This window comes from Cibotium barometz, chromosome 28, assembly GCF_041138505.1.
Source record: "Cibotium barometz isolate CiBa-2024 chromosome 28, ASM4113850v1, whole genome shotgun sequence".
NCBI classification, from domain to species: Eukaryota; Viridiplantae; Streptophyta; class Polypodiopsida; order Cyatheales; family Cibotiaceae; genus Cibotium; species Cibotium barometz.
In genome coordinates, this window is record NC_141073.1 from 33,685,344 (window position 1) to 33,709,942 (window position 24,599).

The following is a 24,599-nucleotide window of genomic DNA, read 5'->3' on the forward strand; positions in this document are numbered from 1 at the left end:
CTTAGCTGCAGAAAAAACTACAGCTATATCTCCATAGCCTTTGCATGATTCTGAAATTCTGCGGTTTTTACCTGAGTCTTCTACGCATAAACTTTAGCCATGTGTCTGCACTGCCCGAGCACACCGAAAGCTTGATTTGTTAGGGTTTTTTCTGGTCTCTGTTCTCGCCCTTTTGTCGCGGTTTCCTGGTTCTGTTCTCTTGCTTTGGTTAGGGCTTTCTGGTTTCTGCTCTCCTCAATCGGGCCTGGTTTTGTATTCTGCAGCCAGGGGTTTGAATGGAGTATGATAGCATCTATGGTGGCCACTCAGTGGCCCCTCCCAACTTCGCCTTCGCCTTCAATGACAGCAATTTCTCAGATCGGGTCCTGCGAATCGAGGTCATGGCTGAACCGGCCACAATGAAGGCGGAGGATGGAACCACTAGCATTGCAGAGTGGGCTAGGAACAGAAAACGCAGAAGGGCCGACGCAAAGAAAAATGCAGGTGCGATTCTCACCATGCCATAACTCTAATTTGTGTAATTTTCTTTATGTTATTCCAAATCCTAATTTTCTATTGGAAATTAGACCGCCATTGCGAGATTTATTTTCAATTTAGTTTTTCCTTATGGCCATGCTTTATGCCTTTTTTGTGCTTTTCTGTGAGGATCGGTGGACAAATCTCTAGGCTTAGAATGTGCATGAAGCTAACATATATTCAATTGCAATTCGGTGTGCAATTGACAGTATGCTGTGGTCTTTTGCAGCAGTGGAGGCTGATGTTGATTACTCTGAGGGTCAAGAAGAGCAAATCATGGTTGGTTCTCAACAAGAGGCAGATGAAGTTGGGCCCTTTGATAGCCTGGACGATGAGCCGGTGGGGATGATCGAGGAATCACCTCACTCAACCACAATGCTTTCGAGTCCAGCTGGTACTTACACATGTTTTTTCATGTTGCGCGTAATGAAGTGTCTTTAGATGAGCTTTTTGTGGTTTCTTCCATCCTGTTAATTTGTTTTATCGCCATATGTCCCATTTGTTTTTCCTTTTTTCATTTCAAAACAACCAGCCAGGTCACATAGATTGTTGATCTTATTTACGGTTAATTGATTCCGAGATATAGTCCATGTGTACATTTGTATCAAAGCTCGGGTGTAGGTTTGATTAAATCACTATGGCCAGCCATGTGTCTCAAAGTGTGGAGAACGTGTGAAGCCGGAAACACAAGCATCCACTTTGACGTTCTGATGAGTGATGTTGAGGATCTAAGGGCTCTGAGGGATGATCCAGGTGTACGGAAAGTCTTGGAATCCAAGGCTAATGTTACGGCACATGATGCTACATTTGATGCTATGGCAAACGAGATGGCTATGGAAATTTTCTGTGAGCTTGAGCCTTGCACTTGCATACTTGATGAGCAAGGGAGATGTGATCTCAGATTTGGTTTGTTACTTAACGATTCTGTAGGGTTGACCATGGTGACTCATGGGATGCTTAAAAGGAGGAAGACAAGATTGCAGATTCTTCTACACATCCTTGACATGAGCCGACACAGCGTATTTGTTCACAAGTAGAGCATCCCACTCGTTCAGAGAACATAACTTGAGATCGAGAGATCAGGCTGTCAGAGGGTAGCAGAAAGATGTAGACGAATGACAAAAATGCTGAAGCTCCAAGAGAGAGATGAGAGAAAACAGCAAAACGCTGATGCACTAATCTCCAAAAAAGAGTGGATACAACAAGCCCTTAGGTGAGGAGTGGACTCCGTAGGCAAAGGGCTGAAGGTGCTCACCAAAGCGATCAACAAGAATGATCAAGGAATGAATGATAAATGAGGAAGAGGGCAGCCCATATAAATACTCCAAGATGAGCTGGCCGACTGCATCGTAGTCTCCTACATGACCTGAAAATAGGTGAAAGACTCCATAAAATGGGTGGGCAACCCACATCAAAGGCCCATAAAATAGGGGAAAAATATGGGAAAAATGGGTGGGCAACCCACATCAAAGGCCCATAAAATAGGGGGAAAATATGGGAAAAATGGGGGAAAATATGGGGAATGCTTGATCATAGAAATGGCCCTCGCAAACACTAGAAAAGCCATCAACAGGAGATGATATATGCTAACACTCCCTCTCAGGTCCTGCGGGTGGGCCAAGACGCAAGGAGCTGCCATGAACATCGATAGCTGACTGAGATAATACTTTAGTGAATAAGTTTGCAGCGTTGTCTTGGGTAGGACAATATTCAAGGATAACGTCTCCCTCCAAGATCCGCTGCGGCACAAAGTGGTACTGGATCTCTATATGCTTGGTCCGTGCTTGAAATACCAGATTCTTAGCAATAGCCAAGCAACTCTAGTTGTCGCATGAGATAAGGGTAGGCTGTTGTCGAAAACTGATCTCCTCAAGTAGCCATCGCAACCAAATCACCTCACAAGCAACCGAATAAGCCGCTCGATACTCTGCTTCAGTTGATGAAAGCGCCACTGTAGGTTGCTTTTTACTCGTCCATGAAATGGCTCCAGATCCAAGAGTAAAGCAATACCTTGTAGTAGATCGTCGGGAATCCGCATTTGCAGCCCAGTTGGAGTTGCTCCAGCCACCTAAAGTGGCCCCCTCTCCATAAAAAATGCCAAAATCCTTGGTACTTTTCAAGTACTGCAACACACGGAGTGTTGCCTGCCAATGAGTGTCCAATGGTGCTTGCATGAAAGCGCTAAGAGTTTCCACCACAAATGCACGATCAGGCCATGTGTTGAGCAACCAAATCAAGGAACCAACAAGTTTCCTGTACAGAAGTGTACCTCTGCCACTGGATCGGATCCAGAGGAGGAAAGTTTGATGCTGGGATCCATGGGGGAAGTGATGGGCTTACAATCTGTCATCTTGAAAGCCTTTGACAGCTTTGTAACATACCGCTGTTGAGAAACGAATATGCCATCCGAGCACTAAAAAATCCTTCAATCCAAGAAAGAAGTGAAGCAACCCAAGATTTGTCATCTCAAATTCGTGATTGAGGGCAACCTTTGTTTGAGCAATGTGTGCTACATGGCTGCCTGCGATGATCAAGTCGTCCACATATAGAATGATGAGAGTATACAACCCTTTCTCGGGATAAATGTAGAGATTTGGATTAGCCGTCGATGATCTCTTGAAACCCTTCTGTTGAATGAAAGCATCAATATTCTCATACCAAGCCTTGGGGGCTTGTCTCAAACCATATAAGGCCTTTTTCAACGTGTCGACCATACCTTTGGAGCCAGGAACTTGAAATCCTGGGGATTGTTCTACATAAACTTTCTCCTTTAGCTTCCTGTTGAGGAATGCCAACTTGACATCCATCTGAAAGATGGGCCAATGAAAGTATGCAGCAAGAGCAAGAACTGTGGGTATGGTTGCCATCCGAGCAGTCAGTGCAAAGGTATCATCAAAATCCACACCAGCTTTTTGAGATTAGCCTTTGGCCACAAGCCTCGCCTTGTGCGTATCCAAAGTCCCATCCGATTTGTACTTGGTCTTATAGACCTACTTGACACCAATCACCTTCCTCTTTGCTGGTCTAGGATTGTTGGTCTAGGAACCAGCTCTCAAGTCTGATTCCGCTCAATAGAGTCAAGCTCTACTTCCATGGCCCGCTTCCAAGTGGGTTTGGAAAGCACCTCCCCAATATGAGTAGGTTCCGAGTTCTTTTGGATGCATGATATCAGTGCATAATTGACGCATAGGTTCTCTTGAGATGATGTCATGGTACGCAACTGCTTTGATCGATGGCGGGGACCCCCGGCTGGAGATGAAGGTAACCGTGTTATCTCTTAGTCCCACAATGTTTGGTACAACCAATTGGGAATCCGAGATCCCCCCTAAGAAGTCGAACCCTGCTCTTGAGATGAAGCCTGTTGTGGAGCATCCACCAAAATCTCCTCCTCCTTATCAATGTCGGATGATTCCTCTGCCTGAGGTGCTCGAGGATGTGGCGGATCAAGTCGAGGAAGAGGAGTAGGAGGATCCAACCAAGGAGAGGTTGAGTTGAATCAGCCCCTGAAGATGAAGAATTTCCATTAATGGAAGATGAAGTCATCAAGCTGCACAAATCCGCATGAACCAAGTCCAAAGGTGCCGTAGCTTGCCGGCGGTGTAGCCTTCTTTGGAAAGGCCTCCCAATGTTGTTTCCCTTTGAGACGAGTGATAGGGGTTCTCACGTGTGCCAACATCTGGTAATCCATCCACGAGCAGTTCCCGAAGAGCCTTCTGCAAGGCCTCCAAATGAAGATGTCCAAACCTAGCATGCCACGGATCGCCTCTGCGAGTACATGTGTGAGAGTAAAGAGCCGTGAGTTTGTAGAGGCCATGGCTTTCGATGCCTTGCCAAAGGATCTTGTTAGTGAGAGGGTCCCGAATGATCACCGAGTTCCCCATAAATTCCACCTTAGTGCCCAATTTGCAAATTTCATGTACAGAAAGGAGATGAAATCCTAAATTTGGCACATATAGCACTCTCGAGGTGTACTTCCCTCCATTGCCATCTAGAATGAGGGGCATTGTCCCTTCGGCATGAATGGGGATAGTAGAGTTAGCTCCAATGGCAACTCTGAGGCGTTGCTGCAGTTCATCAAGCCAATCCTTGCGATAAGTCATGCGTTGTGTTGCACTGCTATCCAAAATCCATTGAGGAGAGTGGGAACAAGAAGGAAAAGCCTCCTCAACCACTGGAGGGGGAGTCTCGGACTCCTCCATTGCCATCTAGAATGAGGGGCATTGTCCCTTCGGCATGAATGGGGATAGTAGAGTTATCTCCAATGGCAACTCTGAGGCGTTGCTGCAGTTCATCAAGCCAATCCTTGCGATAAGTCATGCGTTGTGTTGCACTGCTATCCAAAATCCATTGAGGAGAGTGGGAACAAGAAGGAAAAGCCTCCTCAACCACTGGAGGGGGAGTCTCGGACTCGATCAATGAAGATGACGAAAGTTGACGACTCCACAACTTTGGTGGATGAGCTTGCCCCTTTGCCCTTTAACTTCCTTGCCAAATCTTGCATGCGACTCCAGCATTGTCACCGGAAGTGCCCCTGTTTGGAGCAATAATCACAAACCTTCTGGTTGCTAGACGAATTAGAAGTTGGAAGACCCCTTTCGGCTTTGCATCCTTGGAGTCCTTAGAATCCTTAGAAGGAGGTGCTTCACCTTTGCCTTTGTTAGTTTGTCCAATAAAAGCTTGGGTACCTTTCTTTGAAGAAGAATCCCTGCATCTGCTCTCCTAATCAAGGACCATAGTCACCAGCTCATCCAAGGTAATGGAAAGGTCCATCCTAAGGTAAGAAGTGAGAAAAGAAACTCTCATATTTCAGGGGCAATTGAGCAAGTAGCCGGATGGCCATATCCTCAATGGAAATCTCCTTAAACCCAGAAATCTCAGATTGCAATGAATCGAGTTTGTTGATGTGATCCCATATGGAAGTAGAATCAGTAGGTGAAAGCTTCAACATTTGAAGCTCTAGGGAAACTCTCTTCATGAGTGTCTTCCGGTCGTAGATGTCGGAGAGTCTCTTCCAAGCAACATGTGCATGGGTATCCCGTTTCATGTGAGCGATGACTGAGGGTTGAGAGTTTAGAAGAATGAATGACTGAGCACGGGCATTAAGCAAATCCCATAGAGCAGCTTCGTGCGTAAAGGCATCCCTCGTATCCTCATCCTCTGCGGTGTCCGGGTTGGGCTAGAGGACCGGTTGAGTGATGAACTCCAAAAGATCATAAGTCTCCAAGATTACTTCCACCATGACTTTCCAGAGGTCGTAGTTTGTGCCATCCAACTTGTCATTTTAAGGAAAAGTCGGAAGCATGGGTATTTGAACTGCCCGGGGTTGGACGAGTGCCATGATGTACCTCTGAAAAACGCAGCCACCAAAGCAGCCCAAGAGCTGCTCTCTGCACTTGTAGGGAGGGTGGGCGGGAAAGGAAGTGGAGAGGATAAAAAAATGCAGAAAACGCAGATCTGCCCCTCTGGAGAAGAAAACGCAGGTTTGAAACACTGCGGACAGCCACCAAGCTTGCGTGAACGCAGAAAATCAGCCTCCAATCAGTGATTCCAGGTCTAGACATCTCAGGGCTTTGATACCATGTTAGAGGGCAACAGAAAGATGTAGACGAATGACATAAACGCTGAAGCTACAAGAGAGAGAGAGGAGAGAAAACAGCAAAACGCTGATACACTTATCTCAAGAGAAGAGCGGATACTGTCAAAATATGCAGCGGAAATGATAACCAAATCTGAGACCACAAGAGCAAGTAGAGTGCAGAAAATAGACAGCACAAGAGAAGGAGAGAGATAGGCGTATAACTCTTCTCTATACACAAGATCCCGAGGAAAAACTGAATGAGTACAATGTGGGGCAATGGGGCCTATTTATATGGCCCCATCATGCAGTCGGCCAGCACTAGTGGCCCTCACGACTGGGCACATCCAGTCGGCCAGCAGAGAAAAATACCACGACCCCTGATGATGAAGTCGGCCAGCTCTTGGTACACATGAGTGCAGTCGGCCAGCATCAGAGGCTCCTGCCAGCCTGTGGGCAGCCACCCACATCATGGAAAAAATGGGGAGTGAGGAAAAATGATAAAACACCTATACAGGGCGGGCACGCCCACAACAGAGGCCCTGGTGTCTGATAAAGACAGGAGACGACTTCTAACACCCCCTCTCAGCTCTTGGCCCTGAAACCAACCACAGGGAGCTGGGGTGCCGCTTGAGCAAATTGTGAGATAGCGACTTCGTGAAGAGGTCCCCGTGCTGTCCTCCGTCGAACAGAACTCTAGCAAGATGTCATGAGCAACGATCTGTTCACGAACAAAGTGCCTCTGGATGACCATGGGTTCCTCCAGTGAAGCCCAATCCTGCAATGCAACCTTTGCAACCTCACCACCTCACAAGCAGCATCACAAGCAGCCCGGTGCTCTGCCTCTGTCGTCGACAAGGAAAAAGATGACTGCCTCTTACTGCCCCATAAAACTGCTCCTGGGCCTGAAGTAGGTCTCCTCGTGTCCGGATCTCCTCCCCAACCTGAGTCACTTCCACCGTGGAGTCGAACTCCATCAATCAATCTCCCTCCTGTGTACAAGAGTCCATGATCCTTCGCATGCCGCAGAAACCATAGGATACGCAATCCTACCTCCCTAAGAGTCATCTGCAACCATGAGCTCAACAGCCTCATCAAGAAGCTCACATCCAATCTGGTGTCTATCAACAAGATCAATGAACCATTCTGCTTCTGAGTCAAAGAGGCATCACACTGCTCACAAGGATCAACACCTGTTACGGTGAAAAACCAAGTCGTGGAAACCCGCTGAAGACCATGCAAGGCCTTCTGAAACCTGTCAACCACCCCCTCTGAATCCGGAACCACAAAGCCTGGGGTATGCACCTCCTTCTGCAACTAATCAACTGCCACCTGCCTGGCTTTCCGAAAGGTCCCCGTGGAAAGAACATCCTCATCTACAGGAGGTTCTTTGTCCCGAATACTACGAGACATCAGAGCATAAGTGACCTGTTCAGTTTCCTCTGACTGACGAACACAAGAACTACCAACATCAGTACTGGAGAGTTCCTGCCAACTGCTGCCATCTACTGGCAAGCTATCCACCATCTGGTCTCTTGGAAAGCCTGTACTTGCAGCGTATCCACACTTAAGTGGCCATTACCAGACTGCCACTCATCACAAACCTGAGGACCTGGGAGAGAGAGTGCTGAAAGCTTGTAAACTCCATTCTCCACTCCGCCTTCCCAAACCACCTGGCCTGTTGCTTTGTCCCGGAGAGCAACAAAATGCTCATCAAACTCCACCTGCCAGTCTTGCAAACCTGATGCACTGACAACATATGAAAACCAAGTGACGGAACATACAACACCTGGGAGGAATGCTTCCCCCCTCTGCCATCGAGAACTATCTCCAACCTGCCCTCACTGTGAACTGGGATAGTGGATGTATCCCCAGTAAGAATGTGACTAGAATACCTGCAGAGATCCTGTAAATCTGAATGGGAAGGAGTCATGTGCCTGGAAGCACCACTGTCTAGAATCCACTCCTGAGTATCCGTTGCGGAGAATCCTCCAATCTCCTCCTTGCCTGAAGAAAATGAAACATCGGTGTCCATCACCTCCAGGTGCACAAAAGTCGGAGTTTTCATGATTGCTGCTGAGGAATCTTCACCATTCTCGGTCTTCCGCTTGGGACACTGCCTCCAATAGTGGCCTTTCTCGCCACAATCATTACAGGTCCTCTCTGCCTTAAGTTTCTCGCGGTCAGCGTCGGACTTCTTCTCAGAAGACTTCTCCGAGGAAGCCTTCCCTTTGCCCGTGTTACGGCCTTTCGACCGTTGGCCAGTTAAGGCCTCCGAACCTCCACCCTGAGGAGGCTTTGTGAATCGTTCCTCCTGGTCCAAGACCATGGGCACAAGCTCCTCCCACGTGATGGTGCTGAGCCTGCCACTGGTAATCAAAGACGAGTAAAATGCTGAGTACTGAGAGGGCAAGTGCGACAGCAACGTTATGGCCATGTCCTCAGACGATATCTCCTTCCCAGCCTGAAGAACATCTTGCTGAAGAGCCTGTAGCTTGTTAATATGCTCCCGCATCGTCAACGACTTTGCAGGGCTCATAACCCGCATGTGTACTTCCAAGGAAATCCTCTTCATGGGCGATACCCTGTTGTAAAGAGAGGCCAAATGCTGCCATATACCTCTGGCCAACGTCATATGCTTTACATGATTGATTACCTGCGGTGTGCAGTTGAGAAAGATAAACGAACGGACCTTGGCGTTGACACGATCCCACATCTGTGTCTGAGCCTCCCGGTCCTTTCGGATCGACGGTAACTCCCCTTCCTCTACTTCCGGCCGTGGAACCCCAACAATGACGAAATCAGCGAGGTCGTAAGACTCCAGAACAGATTCCATCATAACCTTCCATATGCCGTAGTTGTTCTCGTCCAACTGACGGTCCACTGGGAACGTGGGGAGTGTCGGGATCTTCACATGCTTCTCAGCCATCTCTAACAAATCTGCCATCGCGGGGATGTAATTGAAAAAGGGTGGGTGGGTGGGGAAAAAAAAACTCTAAACCTGCAAGTGGCTGTCCAGCACTTTAGCCCACCTTCCTCTTGCAACTTCTCTTCCCGAACAATCCAAACAGTCCACCAATCAGCAACGTAACTATCCCCCTCTTGCTCAGAAAACTCCCAAGATCTATCAAGAGCCTAGGGCTCTGATACCATGTCAAAATATGCAGCGCAAATGATAACCAAATCTGAGACCACAAGAGCAAGTAGAGTGCAGAAAATAGACAGCACAAGAGAAGGAGAGAGATAGGCGTATAACTCTTTTGTATACACAAGATCCCGAGGAAAAACTGAAGGAGTACAATGTGGGGCAATGGGGCCTATTTATATGGCCCCATCATGCAGTCGGCCAGCACTAGTGGCCCTCACGACTGGGCACATCCAGTCGGCCAGCAGAGAAAAATACCACGACCCCTCCTGATGAAGTCGGCCAACTCCTGGTACACATGAGTGCAGTCGACCAGCATCAGAGGCTCCTGCCAGCCTGTGGCAGCCACCCACATCATGGAAAAAATGGGGAAAAAATACAGGGAGTGAGGAAAAATGATAAAACACCTATACAGGGCGGGCACACCCACAACAGAGGCCCTGGTGTCTGATAAAGACAGGAGATGACTTCTAACAGATATAACCAGCCCGTAGGCGAGGAGTGGACTCCGTAGGTAGAGGGCTGAAGGTGCTCACCAAAGTGATCAACAATATTGATCAAGGAATGAATGATAAATGAGGAAGAGGGCAGCCCATATATATACTCCAATATGAGCTGACTGACTGCATCCTAGCCTCCTACACGAAAGACTCCATAAAATGGGGTGGCAACCCACATCAAAGGTCCATAAAATTGGGAAAAAATATAAGGAATGCCAGAGCATAGAAATGGCCCCCGTAAACACCAAAAAAGCCACCAACAAGAGATGATATATGCTAACAGAGGCACTATGATGCATCATCGCGAGCGACGATGCCGCTATGATAGACATGCATATACTTAGTAGCACTCAAATCATGGCACGAGGCTTAAAGAGTTCAAGTCAAGGGACAAAGATGTGAAGTTTGAGAACTTCAATGGTAGGATAGACACAACAAAAGCACTTGTTTTCATCCGATAGTCTGAGATTGCCTTTTGTTCCGAGGACTTCTTTGAGAAATTTGTGCTTTTTCATGCTGGTATGCATTTGAAAGACATTGTTAGTGTTTGTGGTCATCCAAGATCATAGATGGGAGTGCTTCTCCCTGTTCTTGGAAAGATTTCAAGAAGCAATTTTATGTGCAGTTTCTTCCTCCCAACTTTGAGAAGAATGTATGGAAGGAATGGGATTGGCTGTTCCCAACATTATGTTGGTGAGGACAGGCATCTTGCTTTTTTCCATCTTTGTGCATAATCATCATCTTTGCTTTGGGGTGTGGAGAATCCCTAGAGAGCATTGGATTCAGTGATCTTGTTTGTGAAGGAAGGTTTCTTGAGAGTGCTTGGGCACTCGTGTGTGAAGAGAGTCCTTGTGAAGATTTGACGACTCCATGTTCTGTATGCATTGCGGGACTTTGGGAACTCTTATACTGGCTAGGAGAGTTCTTGATACACCTTCTTGGAATTCTATGCAAGGCAAAAGGATCCAAAGGTGAGACTTTGTTTGAATGTGTTCATTACTTGTATTCAGGATAATCAGGTGCAGATCAATGGTGAACCTCGAGCACCCAAGATCTTGTACTCTGAAGCACCCTCCTTTTGGTAATATAATGGACCGCCCATCTTCGACCCCTAGTGTCATTGAATGTGCATATATTTCATTTTATATTTGAGTATGTGCGCGGTGTTGTCATTTGTGTTCTTGATCTTATGTACAGATAATTGATTTCGAGATACGCGCCACCCCGTTACATGCACCTTTGCTCCATTCTTGACTTGTTCCATCTATAGGCTCATCTCCCAACTCTTTGACTCCTCTTCCATTGTTGTCCCCATTGGAATTGCGAGCACTTCTTTTGACATGGGAGACTTCTTTACTCCCTCGGAAACTCTTGTAGAACTGGTCTCATTCTCCTTCATTAGGGATTCAGGGATACATACTTGATAGGTTGGCGTTATTGCCTTCTCGGGAATGTGCTGGTCATCTGAGATGAAATCTTGGACATCGGATTTCTCGAGGTGCAATGAGTGTAGATCTTGAACAGATATTGAAGGTTTTAGATTGGTGGATGCCCGGACCGAAGAGCAACTGTGGGCATTTTTGGGATTCACCGTCTTTCTCAAGAAGTTGGTGAGGGAGAAGCCTCAGTAAATGGCGGCAGTAACCTAGACAAAGGGGTTGGTATGACATAAATGTTTGACAATACAATCGGGCAATATGCCGGGACATTCATCTGGGTTTCGGTATCCAAAACCAACCTACGGCCTATCCAAGGCTGAATGGAAAATGTGGTTGGTGGCACGGACCATCACTAGGATAGCAAGCTGGAAATACATCATCTTTTAAGCCCCGCAACTGACCATTTTCGTAGTCTCATGTTGTGCGCCCATGAACGTAGTTCCAAGACCCACACTTGATCGAGAGATCCTTCAAGATGATAATATAGTGTGAAGTTGTAGGCGACTAATGATATAGTCTGGACTTCTAATGATATAGTCTGGACTTATAGGCGACTATAGGGCCATAGGTGAGGATGTGTAACATGATGCAGAATTATGTGTAGATGTAGAATCCTGTCACACAAAGTCTCACACTGCCTTCTTTATCTTGAGTTTCGTGAGTCTTTAGCAATCCACTTTATCACTTGAGAGAGAGAGAGAGAGAGCTTTGTACACCTTATTGGGTCCCAAATTACCCACTGAAGGGATTGCTAGGAGTATTTGCTTTATTACTTTGAAGAGAATGATTGGCTTGGGACTGTAGATAAGCCAAACGCAAGACCTTCGGAAGACCAAGAATCGGGCTGACTGTACACTGTTGTAGAAGCACCGATGGTGTCCAATCTCAAGGCCAATGCACTCTTTTAAGGGGCTGTAGGAAGGCTGCAAACTGTGGTTGAGAGATGGGCTGAATTGGGACTGTTCTAGGCTGTGAATATGCAAGATGAATGAATGAATATGCTGCGTTTACCTTCACCCTCACCATGGAGCAAACGATGATGAATGTGAATGCTGAAATCTGCTGTAGGCTGGGAAACACTTATGGACTGAAACGCTTCTTCCTTGGCTGATTGATGATGCATTTTCTCCTGCTGAATGCCTTTATGCTTCAAGCGATGATGATCCAATGGCTGAATGCTGAATCGATGATGGCTGAATGCTGAGATGATGGAATGAGATGCAACGCTTGCTATTTATATGGGAGTATGTGGCTGACTTGTAAACATGTGATAAATGCTAAATATGCTGGCTCCCCCCGTCCAGACCGGAGGACCACAAGATTGACCTCCTCCTAGGCGCAAAACCCTCGAGCAAGTTTCCGTATCGCCTTTCTAAGGCAATGGAAACGGAGTTGGACCGCCAACTCCAAGAGTTGTTGCAATCTGGCTTCATTCCCCCCAGGGTGTCGCCATTTGCAGCACGGATCTTATTTGTCAAGAAGAAAGATGGGTCTTCTCGGGGGTGTGTCAATTATCGCGCACTCAATAAGTTGACTATCAAGAGTAGAATGCCTTAGGGTTGGAGATATGTTACATCCTTTAGAGATCCTAGGAGGCAAATGTGAGAGTTTTTATGGACTTCATTGTATGTTTGCCACGGATCGGCAGAGGGCCTGATGCTATGTGGGTGATGGTAGACAGATTGATGAAGATGGCATGATTTTTACATATAAAAGTATCAGTGAAGGCAACTAAATTTGCACAACAGATTGTTGAACAGGTTTTTAGGTTGTATGGAGTGGACTACCTTTTGATATAGTTAGTGACATGGACTCCAAGTTTTGTGGACACTTTTGGCAGCTAGTTTTCCAGAGATTGGAGTGTAATAGGCCTTCGTAAGGGTTGTGGCACGAGTATTTAGCTTATCTTCAAGAAAACAACTTCTTCATGCGCAAAACCTTGAGAAAATCTGAAAATAAACAAGAGAGAGAGAGAGTAGCGAGACAGGAGACACCACACTAGGGGTCGGAATAGCCTTGGGCTCAACCTCCCCCTCCCCCATCCGAGTTATATTATCGGTTTCTCCCTACTGCTACTTGCTTCCATATTTAAGCATAAAAGCTTACCAATTGCAAATAGAGTCAATGATAGCAAAAGTCTTCACGATGGAAGTGCTTGGAGTGTTGAAATCTTTGATTTGTCGCAATTTTTCGCGACAAAAGTCTTCAAGAGGATGAAGGGAACCCTGGGAAAGCTTTTCCTATGGTTCAACTTGAGAAAGGAGGGCTGAAATTAGGGTTTTCAGCAAAAAGACCAGAAGTTACAACAAGAAAGAGAGCTGTTTTGCTGAATTTCAGTCATTGGGAGTGTGTAGGAGATTGATTAGCACCTGGAAACACTCTTGGAAGCTTGGGAAACACCTTAGCAAGCTTGGATATGGAGTTGGGAAGGAGAAAGTGCAGAAAATACAGCCCAAAAGTCCTCATGGAGGCGCCTTCTTCTAGAGGGAGAGGGAAGAGTGAGGTGGTGAGTTGTCCACTCTATTTGGTAGGTAGGTGCTTTGTGGAGCAAGCTAGAAAGGACACATGGCTGGTTACTCCCTTTGTACAAAGGGGATAAGGTCTGGGTGGTGGACATTGGGTTTTGTCCACCTCGGGACATGAGTGTGTGTGAACACTGGGCTGGTCATAATTTATAAGTGAGTTTTGGTCGCCCAAAACGCAATGAAGTGTGTACACACTCACTTATACATTAGTGCTAACTCCTAAGGCTAGGTTTATGACCATTACTTACCACTTGTCACATGCCACATAACCATGTCAGCAGATAGTTTCACACGCATGGTTCACATGCGGGCGTCTCCTTACTCGGAACTGGTCAAGCAAGCATGAAAACAAAATGCAATTTCAATTGCAAGCAAGCACATAAAGATGCTATGCAATGCAACATTGGTATGGACAATCCCCGTTCATGAGACTATACCAAAATAGACGTGCTCCAGGTAAGTACACGAGGTACCAGACCCAATGGAACACAAATCCATTGGGCATTTCCGGGCATGTACACAGAGGCACAAGTCTCAACGGAAAGCCGAGTCCACAGTATCACATGAGTGGCATCAATCCTTGGCATATACAACTGCCATGGACACCGGTCCAATGTATATACATGATGAGGAAGCACGGGTGGACCAATTGGATGGCTAAATGGTGACATCACCCTGGCTTCTAAACAGTTGTCTCCAATTGAAAAGCATCCAAATAGGTCTGAAGTACATGCGGGCATCTCTGAAGAACTCTTGATCTACCCATTTAGCATCAATGGGAAGATAATTCTTAAACTTGACAAGGTAACGCCTGACAACTTTGCTTGTAGTAAGCTTGCGTTCCTTGTGATACACAATCTTTGTTGGAATTAGGGTTGCAGGAATGCACACACAACTTCAAGAAGATGAGGAAGCTTGAGCACAACACAGTAGTGTATTATGAGTGCCAAAAATGAAAGATAACAAGCCCTAGAAGATAATGGGCGTATATACAATGCACGGGGGAAAAAACCTCCTAGTGAGGGAAAAAGTGCCCCGGCGGTCCTAAGTGTGTTCACACACATCACTACTATAATATGGTAACAAATCCCCCCTGGAGTGATGCGGTGAACAAGAGCTAGCACTCATGTATAGGGAAGTGTCTAGCTATGTGGACAAATCCACAAAAGGGAGTAAGCCCAAAGCTTTGCGAAAAGCTTCGAACTTCTCACGAGGCAGAGCCTTTGTGAAAAGGTCTGCAAGGTTATCCTGTGTTGGCACATAAGCCAAACTGATCTCTCCTGCAGAGAGTCTCTCCCTGACATAATGGTAGTGCACCTCAATGTGCTTCGTACGAGCATGGAACACTGGGTTCCGCGCAACTGCCAATGCGCTCTGACTGTTAGTGAAGATGGTGGTGGCAGATGGCTGCCCAACACCCAAATCAGCCATAAGGCGTCTGAGCCACACACACTCAACCGTAGCTGTGAAAGCTGCCCTGTACTCAGCTTCACAACTAGAAGTGGCCACAGTAGGCTGCTTCTTGCTCAACCATGATATGCATGAGCTTCCAAGCATGAAGCAAAAACCACTCGTGGACACGCGTGTGTCATAACAACCAGCCCAGTCAGAATCTGAAAAAGCATGTAAATCTGGCGACAATGATCCCCCCTTGGGATAAAACAACCCAAGATGCCGAGTACCACTCAAATAGCGAAAGATACGCTTCACTGCCTGCCAATGCTTAATGCCTGGGCTATGCATAAATCTGCTCACCTGTGAGACTGCAAACTGAATGTCTGGCCTCGTAATGCATACATAAATGAGGCAACCAACAGCTGTCTGATAGAGTGTGACATCAAAGTGATCTCCAGCATCATGAAGACTCAACTTCAAACCTGTCTCCATTGGAGTAGCAATAGGCTTGCAGTCTTCAAGGCCAAATCTCCGCAACAATGTTTCAATATACTTTGTCTGACACAAAGCAATACCTCCATCACACTGCTTAAATTGTATCCCCAAATAATGATGCAAATGCCCCAAATCTGACATCTCAAAAGAGGCATTCAAATCAGCCTTAAAATCAGCAATATGACTCTCATTTGGTCCTGTGAGCAGCATGTCATCGACATAGAGAGCAATGATTAGATGTACACCATCCACACGTTTACCATACAAAGTGCTTTCTGTTGGACTATTCTGAAACCCATGTGCAGTCAAATATGCATGTATTTTTTCATACCAAGCTCGTGGAGCTTGCTTTAAACCATATAAAGCCTTTTTTAACCTGCACACTTTGTTTTCCTGCCCTCTTTGAACAAAACCACGAGGCTGCGATACATACACCTCCTCATGCAAATCTCCATTTAAGAACGCAGTCTTTATGTCCAGCTGATGTACATTCCAACCATTATGAGCTGCTAATGCACAGATGCTACGAACAGTGGTCATACGACATGTGGGAGCAAAAGTCTCATCAAAATCAATGCCCTTCTCTTGAGCATAACCTTTTGCAACAAGCCTAGCCTTATGGCGATCCACTGTGCCATCAGGCTTACGCTTCAATTTGTATACCCACTTAGTGCCAATGGCCTTCTTGCCAGGGGGCAAGTCACATAAAGACCATGTACCATTCTTCATAATAGCATCGTATTCTGCTTGCATAGCAGCCATCCAATTTTCTGAACTTTGTGCCTCATCAAATGAAACAGGCTCACTTTCATCGCACATACTAGAAACAGCCAATGCATAACAATCTGACGCATAAGAGGCACCATGAGAGCCAGAACGAGTGCGACTAGACAAAGGGGCATCCAACTTGCTGTCACGCAAAGTCTGCACCAGCCATCTAGGCATATTCCTAGAGCCCTCAATCTCTTGTCTCTCATCCTCAAGTGCATCATGCACATCTGCATCAGATATAGGCTGATCTGTGCCATCATTTAAAACCTGCATAGGCTGAAAAACTGCCTCATGAGGTATTGCACTTGACTGTGCACCACTGAAAAGAGGCAACAATGTATCATAGACATCACGTGAGCTGATATCTGTCTCCTTAGTACATGAAACCAAGGGCTGAACTGCATCTTCCACAAATACAACATCACGGCTAACCAAAATGCGCTTTGTCTGTGGATGATACAAACGATAGCCTTTGCTCTCAGCACTATATCCAACAAAAATACATTTGACAGCTTTGTCATCCAATTTTCTGCGATGTTGCACAGGCACTAATGCATATGCCAGGCAACCAAAAACACGTAAATGGCCAACAGATGGCTTGCGGCCATGCCAAGCCTCATATGGAGTGACAACCTGTAATGCTTTGGTGGGACACCTGTTTAGTACATAAGTGGCACACATGACAGCCTCAAGCCAAAAACCATGTGGTAGACTTTGACTCTTAACCATACATCTTGCCATTTCCATGAGAGACCTGTTTTTTCTCTCAGCCACACCATTTTGCTGTGGTGTATACGGCACTGTACATTGGTGTTTTATCCCACGCTCAGCCAGAAATGCATTAAATTCTGAAGACATATACTCCCCCCCTCGATCTGAACGGAGGGTGCCCATCTTACTTTCTGACACATTTTCAGCCATAACCAAAAACTGTTTGAAGCACAAAAACACTTCGGACTTTGCCTTCAAAGGATATACCCATGCATGCCTGGTAAAATCATCAATGAAAGTCACGAAGTAAAGGTAGTTTCCAAATGATGGAGTTTGCATGGGACCACAAACATCACTGTGAACAAGCTGCAATCTGCGTTCAGCTCTCACTGATCCATCTTTGGGAAAGGAAGCACGCTGCATTTTACCCAATATGCAGCCCTCACAAACATGCTTGACAGGTGCCTCAAGCTTAGGCAAAGAAGACACCATTTCAGATTTCTGCAGGCGCAGCAAACTTGCAAAATTCAGATGACCAAAACGTGCATGCCACAGTTTTGCATTTGAAATAGCCTGCGTATCCATAATAGCACATGCTGAATCCTCTACACATTTGCCATCCATATTGAGCTTATACAGCCCTCGACATAGTGAACCAGATGCTACAATGATGTCACCACAAGAGAGATCATGAACAGTACATCTGTCATCCACAAATTTTACAACCAAACCTGTTTTGGCAAATGCGGAGACTGACAGCAGATTCTTTTTGATCCCTGGCACATACAATGCATCAAAAAGTGTAAAGGTGTTGCCATTTGCAACATTCAGCACAATCTGTCCAACTCCTTTAACGGGATAAGAGGAGTTATTGGCACAAGTGACAGTATTCCCTGTGGGAGCAGACTCAAGGAAAGTGAATAAACTGCGCTGCGAGGTGATATGCTTAGTGGCACCACTGTCAAAGTACCATACATCTGAATCTACTGCAGACATACATGTGTCATGCAAAGATGGGTCATAACTGCACTGCGCATTGAATGCCCATTCTGTATCTAGCACAACATTAGCAGATTCATTGTTAGAAGGAGAGGCATCTGCAACAGCCATACCAGCCTCTTTCTTCTTAGCCTCTTTCGCAGCCAGCTTAGGACACGCTTTGATGACATGATCATTTCCCTTACAGTACTTGCAAAATGTCTTCTGTTTGTCACCCTTCTTCTCATCTTTGTCTTCCTTCTTTGGTTGCGCAGCATTTGCAGATTTCTGCTTACTAGAAGAAAAGCCAGCTTTACCTTTCCCGCTTCTCTGACTAGCACCGAAAGCTTGATCTGCGACACGCATAATATTCCTGTTTTGCCTTGACTGGTCTTCTTGCAGCAAAACAGAAACTAACTCCTCAAATGATAAGGCATTGGGATTGCCTTTCATCATCAAGCGAAGAGTGGAAGCAAAACCCTGATAAGAATCTGGTAGACCATTCAAAACAGTCTGCACAAGTGAACTGTCTGACAGGATTTCATCTGCAGAAATGAGCTGCTCTTTGAAATCCTTGATCTTTGTCAAAAAGCTATCCATAGAATCACCTTTATTCATATGCTCATTCTCCAACTGTTTTCGGAGATAAGCAACACGAGCCTCATTTCTTGCCTGATACAATGTGGCAAGTACATCCCAAGCATCCTTAGAAGTCCTGCAGGAGCGAATATGTGGGATAATGGTACGTTTGACAGACAGCGCAATCAAGGCATGAGCCTGCGCATCTCTACCATCCCAACGAATCTGCTCTGCTGAAAGTGGTGGTTCTCGAACAGCTGCTACAGCACTTGTGCCTGCACCATCATCAACAGTACCTGTTTCTGATGTGTTTGCAGCATTTCTAGCCACAATAGGACGTGCATCAGTACCCTGCACAATATTCCATAACCCCTTTGCTACCAATACATGTCGCATCATATATGCCCACAATGGATAGTTGGTGCCATCCAACTTATCCTCAGCAGCCAACATGCGGAATACATCATTGTTGTCAGCCATGGTCAATGACTGTACTACTAGATGTAAATGCTGTCTGCAAGAGGTAAACCTGTATAAAATCGACCTGTGCTATATAGCACAGCCCAAAACAGACGAATGGGCACCTGTCCTGCAGATTTTAATCTTGACAGAAAATCTGCACAGTAAGACGATTTTGCCTGCGCAGTACTTGGAATGCAAAAACGGAGGGCGAAATGACTTCAGATCAAAATTCTGAAACGACCAAGCCCTACGGGCTCTCCCACGGCATATACTAACCTGCAGACGCTCGTGAAACCTCGTTGCAATCGGAGGAGATGAAGCGGCAGGTGCCGGTGATGCTGCCCGGGAGGAGGAAGCCTGCTCTGATACCAATTGTTGGAATTAGGGTTGCAGGAATGCACACACAACTTCAAGAAGATGAGGAAGCTTGAGCACAACACAGTAGTGTATTATGAGTGCCAAAAATGAAAGATAACAAGCCCTAGAAGATAATGGGCGTATATACAATGCACGGGGGAAAAAACCTCCTAGTGAGGGAAAAAGTGCCCCGGCGGTCCTAAGTGTGTTCACACACATCACTACTATAATATGGTAACAATCTTCTCAAGCTCATCCACTTCTGGTGGATCCTCAATGACCGTTTCATTGGGCTTCAGCCCTAGATACTTCCGAAGGAGATTCACATGAAAAGCATTGTGTATGTGCCAATGACTAGGCAATGCCAATCTGAAAGCCACTTCATTGATCTTCCCGATCACTCGAAAAGGCCCATAGTACCTGGTTGCAAGTTGAGGATGTGCACCCTCTTTGCCAGGCCTCTTTACAAGTCTTGCTTTCTCAAATTTCAGCAATACCCAATCATTCTCTTTAACATCCAATTCCCTTCTATGCTTGTCGGCAACCTTTTTATGCTTGTCTTGTGACCTTGTAATGGCTGTCTGCACCTGAGCAAAAGCAATATCCAAGTCTCTTACATACTCATCAGCTGCAAATATCTCATCCTTTGTGTGCGAAGGATGGGTGGAAAGAAAATTTCTATTTACCGAGATCTCTACGTATGAACCACCTCCAAGAAACGTTGGCTATTGATGAGCAATGGTGACAGCTCGCTCTGTGGTGTACTATAGGGTTGGAGAGAGATGAAGGAAACTTGTGGCTTGGTAAGCACCTTGTTAGGCTCTTGTGGCCATGCCACAAGAACTATAGGCAATGACCACAACAAAACGGCACATGAGAAAGCAAATCCAATTCATATGCAACTGAACCAATCCGTCGTGTAATACGAAATGGTCCACAGTATCTAGGGGATAATTTTGGAGATCGACCTGTCCGTAAAGTCTCGGAATCTTTCGGAACTCGTAAATACACCATTGTTCCTTCAGAGAACTCTCTGGGTGAATGATTTCTATTAGAATAAAATCTGTCTCGGTAGCACTTCTAATAGATTCCTTCGCAACTTGTAATTACTGTCACGTGCACACCATTCAGGTGTACAGTGACATGGCATTATTTTATGGCATGGCATCATCAGGCATTTAATCAGGATTTATCAGGCCATTTCATGGCAACATGCCAGGGCTAGGAACCCATCAGAAAAAACAAGGCCATCCAGCCATGATCATATAAAATGAAAACATAAAACTAGGTCATCACAAGTATGTCCATACTCCACTGGCACGGAGTAGACACAGGGTAGGCATAACCTTGCCCATCAAAAAGAAGGACTAAAACGTGTACTCGTATGCTTAGTACTGTTATATGCAAATTCTAACATAGGAAGATAATCCTCCCATGAACTCTGCCTTTTGGATACATATGCTTGAAGCATATGCTCCAAAATTTGATTCACTCTTTCAGTCTGGCCATCAGATTGAGGATGATCTAAAGAACTCAAATTCAAAGTTGTTTCCAACTTCTCAAAAACAAGTTTTCAAAAATCACTCGTAAACTTAGAGTCCCTATCATTGACTATGTCCTGCGGTAACCCGTACAGTCTAAACAATTGCTCGATAAACTGCCTTGCTAATTGCGTAGTTGTAATGGTCTTCCGGATCGGTAAAAATCTAGCCATTTTTGTCAAGCGATCTACCACAACCCAAATAGAATCGTGGCCTTGATGTGTTCTTGGCAATTTGGTAATAAAATCCAAGGAAATACTTTCCCATTTATTACCTGGGATTTGCAAAGGATGTAACAACCCAGCCTGTCTAAAGCGTTTAACTTTATTTGCTTGACAAACTTGACACTTGAGAACATAATCTTCTACATACCCTTTCATCTTTGGCCAATAAAAAGTGTGTTTCACTAACGATAATGTCCTGTGTACCCCAGGGTGTCCAGCAGAAGGGGCGTCGTGACACTCCTTAAGAATCTTGGACCTAATGTTCGGAATCTGTGGTACACAAATTTTGTCATTACGGAATAGTAAACCATTCCAAATTATCCACTGGCCTCTTGCAGCCTGAATGGTAGGCTGCTCAGTCATTGAGTCTTGGTCAATCAATGAGCTCCTGTCCGGGATCTTCTGCCAAAATGGACCAAAATAACTATTAGTCCTGCAAAGCCCTCTCAATGACTGAAATAAGTCAGTAGAAATCTCGGTGAACGACAAAGTATTCACCTCTCTAATTCGACTAAGCGCATCTGCAACACTATTCATGGACCCTTCTCTATAACGAATCTCAAAATCAAAATCTTGCATTAATTCAGCCCGTCGAGCTTTCCTTCCTCTCAAATCATCCACATCACACACATACTTGATTGACTGATGATCAATCAATACCACAAACTTGGAGCCATATAAATTTGTCTCCAAACCTTGAGAGCATGAATCACAGCATAAAGCTCTTTCTCAAGGGTTGGCCAACGAGATTGAGTGTCGTCTAGCTTTTTACTTTCAAAAGCAACAGGTCTACCATCTTGAAATAGAGCAGCCCCGATGGCATAGTCACTGGCATCAGTTTCAAGAACATAAGGCCGACTAGGATCGGGTAATGCTAAGATAGGTGCTTCCTTGACTTTTTCTTTCAAAAGTCTGAAGGCCATATCCAGATCGTTATTCCAAGTGATAGGCTGATTTGACTTACGTCCACGACCTTTCAACAAGTCGGTCATCGATAGTGTGAGCTGAGAGTACTCCCGCACAGATTTCCGAAGAAAAACAACAAAACCGAGAAAATAACGAAGTTGTTTCATTGTTCGCGGTATAGGCCAGGCCAGAACCTTCTGAATTTGAATTGAATGGGTCCTAGCTCATGACATTGTCATTGATTTCTTGTAGCTTTATCTTTGAGCTGCTGTGTAAGCTTTTTGAATGAGATCGTTAAACTACAGGTTTCTCATTGTATACACATTCTCTATATTCACACTTTATTGGCCTAGTGTTCTTTTAGTTTCTGCCAAGTGATTTTCTTTGATTATTTTGTGATATATGCAATGCCTTGTTTTCAGCGGATGATAATCCGGCTTCTGGATTGGGTTCGTGGGCTACAGACTCTGCTATGATTTTGAGGGTCAAAACCCTGCACATCAGCTCTGCTATACTTGCTGCCGAAAGCCCCTTTTTTTACAAAGTAAGACATGCACTCCTGGAATTTCAGCTCTGATATACACAATTTGTGTCACATCTGGATTTCAAGTTACTGATTTAACACTTGGCCTTTACAGCTCTTCTCCAATGGTATGAGAGAGTCAGAGCAAAGAGATGTCACTCTGCGCACTTGTGTTTCCGGTATGCTTGGTCCCAATCTTTTGTTCTTCATGAGTATACTTGTGTGGTATACATACTTTACCGTTTTTTGGTGGTTTCATTAAAACTTGTTGATGTTTTTTCATATTGCAGAAGAGGCAGCTTTGATGGATATGTTGCAGTTCATATATACTGGAAGACTGCAAGCTAGCTCTGCCTTATCACTGCTTGAGGTTCTTATGGCTGCTGATAAGTATGAGGTAGCATCTTGCATGCGTCAGTGTAGCAGGCTCTTACGAAATCTTCCAATGACACCTGATTCTGCTCTTCTGTATCTGGACTTGCCTTCAAGTGTGCTGCTTGCAGATGCAATGCAGCCACTTACAGATGCAGCTATAAGTTTCCTTGTATCAAAGTACAAGGATATCATGAGGTTAAAGCAGTTTTTTGTTATTGAGTTAGAGTATCTGGAATTGATGTGTGGTAGTCCTTGTTGGAACAAGGACTCGAGTGCATCTTCTGCATCAAGCTGGGATTTTTATTCAAGGGACTCTTTTTGTGTGCAGGTATCAGGAAGAAGTCATGAATCTGCCATTGGCAGGCATAGAAGCTGTGCTCTCAAGTGATGACCTTCAGGTAGCATCAGAAGATAATGTGTATGATTTTGTGCTCAAGTGGGCAAAAGCTCACTATCTCAATCCAGAGGAGCGGAGGGAGGTTTTGGGAGGTAGACTAGTTCACCTTATCAGGTTTCCAATGATGTCAACCAGGAAACTTAGGAAGGTGCTAGCATCTTCTGAATTAGATCATGAAGTGGCATCCAAGGTTGTTTTGGAGGCATTGTTTTACAAGGCAGAAGTACCTCACAGGCAGCGACAACTAGCAACAGAGGACACGATATACAGGAAATATACTGAAAGGTCATACAAGTACCGTCCAGTGAAGTTGGTGGAGTTCGAGAACCCACACCAGCATTGTATTGTCTATCTAGACTTGAAGAAAGAGGAGTGTACTGCATTGTTTCCACAAGGCAGGGTGTATTCCCAAGCGTTTCACCTAGGGGGTCAGGGTTTTTTCCTCTCTGCTCATTGTAACATGGACCAGCAGAGCTCCTTCCACTGTTTTGGATTATTTCTAGGTATGCAAGAGAAAGGCTCTGTGAGTTTTTCGGTGGATTATGAGTTTGGTGCCCGTCATAAACCCAACAAGGAGTTTGCAGTCAAGTATAAAGGCACCTACAAGTTTACTGGAGGGAAAGCAGTCGGGTATAGAAACCTTTTTGGTTTGCCCTGGTCCTCCTTTGTAGGTGAGGATAGCCTCTACTTTATTGACAATGTGCTTCACTTACGAGCAGAGCTAATCATCAAACCAGAGTAGTACTATGTATAAATGGAATTGTAGAAATGACGAATACGGGGTAAACATAACCAATTAGGTCTGCCTTGTTGTTTTATTCTTCTGAATTGTGTTATCCTTAACGGCAGGTACACAAGTGTCAAACTAGGCGTACAAGACTGCTAATCATGATTATGTAATGAAGTGGGCAAAAACATGATGTACAAGACTGAATATCATATTTATGCCCAAACTATGTCAAAGTAATTTTAGATGAAGTGTACTTGAAGATGGCTCTATAAACTACCTACAGAACTGATGAGTGCAGAAGTGAGACTTTTGTTGGGAAGTAGCTTTACCGTAGTAAATAAATGCATGTGGCTTCTCTCTCTGTCTGTGTGTGTCTGTCTCTCTCTCTTTTCATACATACATACATACATATGTCCACACACACACACACACACACACACACACACACGTGTGTG

At 45.2% G+C, this 24,599-nt stretch overlaps 1 protein-coding gene across 3 annotated transcripts; it reads left to right on the forward strand.

Annotated features, from left to right (window-relative positions):
• Positions 1–24,441, forward strand: LOC147622762 (BTB/POZ domain-containing protein At2g46260-like). Of its 3 annotated transcripts, none has more exons than XM_086822391.1 (7): positions 1–154; positions 264–483; positions 749–910; positions 22,542–22,663; positions 22,758–22,821; positions 22,933–23,212; positions 23,346–24,441. In XM_086822391.1, the coding sequence occupies exons 2-7, from the start codon at positions 276–278 to the stop codon at positions 24,154–24,156; spliced, it is 1,647 nt and encodes a 548-aa protein (XP_086678517.1). In that variant the 5' UTR covers positions 1–154; positions 264–275; the 3' UTR covers positions 24,157–24,441. The 3 variants fall into 3 exon arrangements, with proteins under 3 accessions (XP_086678517.1, XP_086678516.1, XP_086678515.1); XM_086822390.1 differs by having other exon boundaries at positions 1–138; positions 746–910; XM_086822389.1 differs by having other exon boundaries at positions 2–154; positions 746–910.
• The last annotated feature ends 158 nt before the right edge of the window (positions 24,442–24,599 follow it).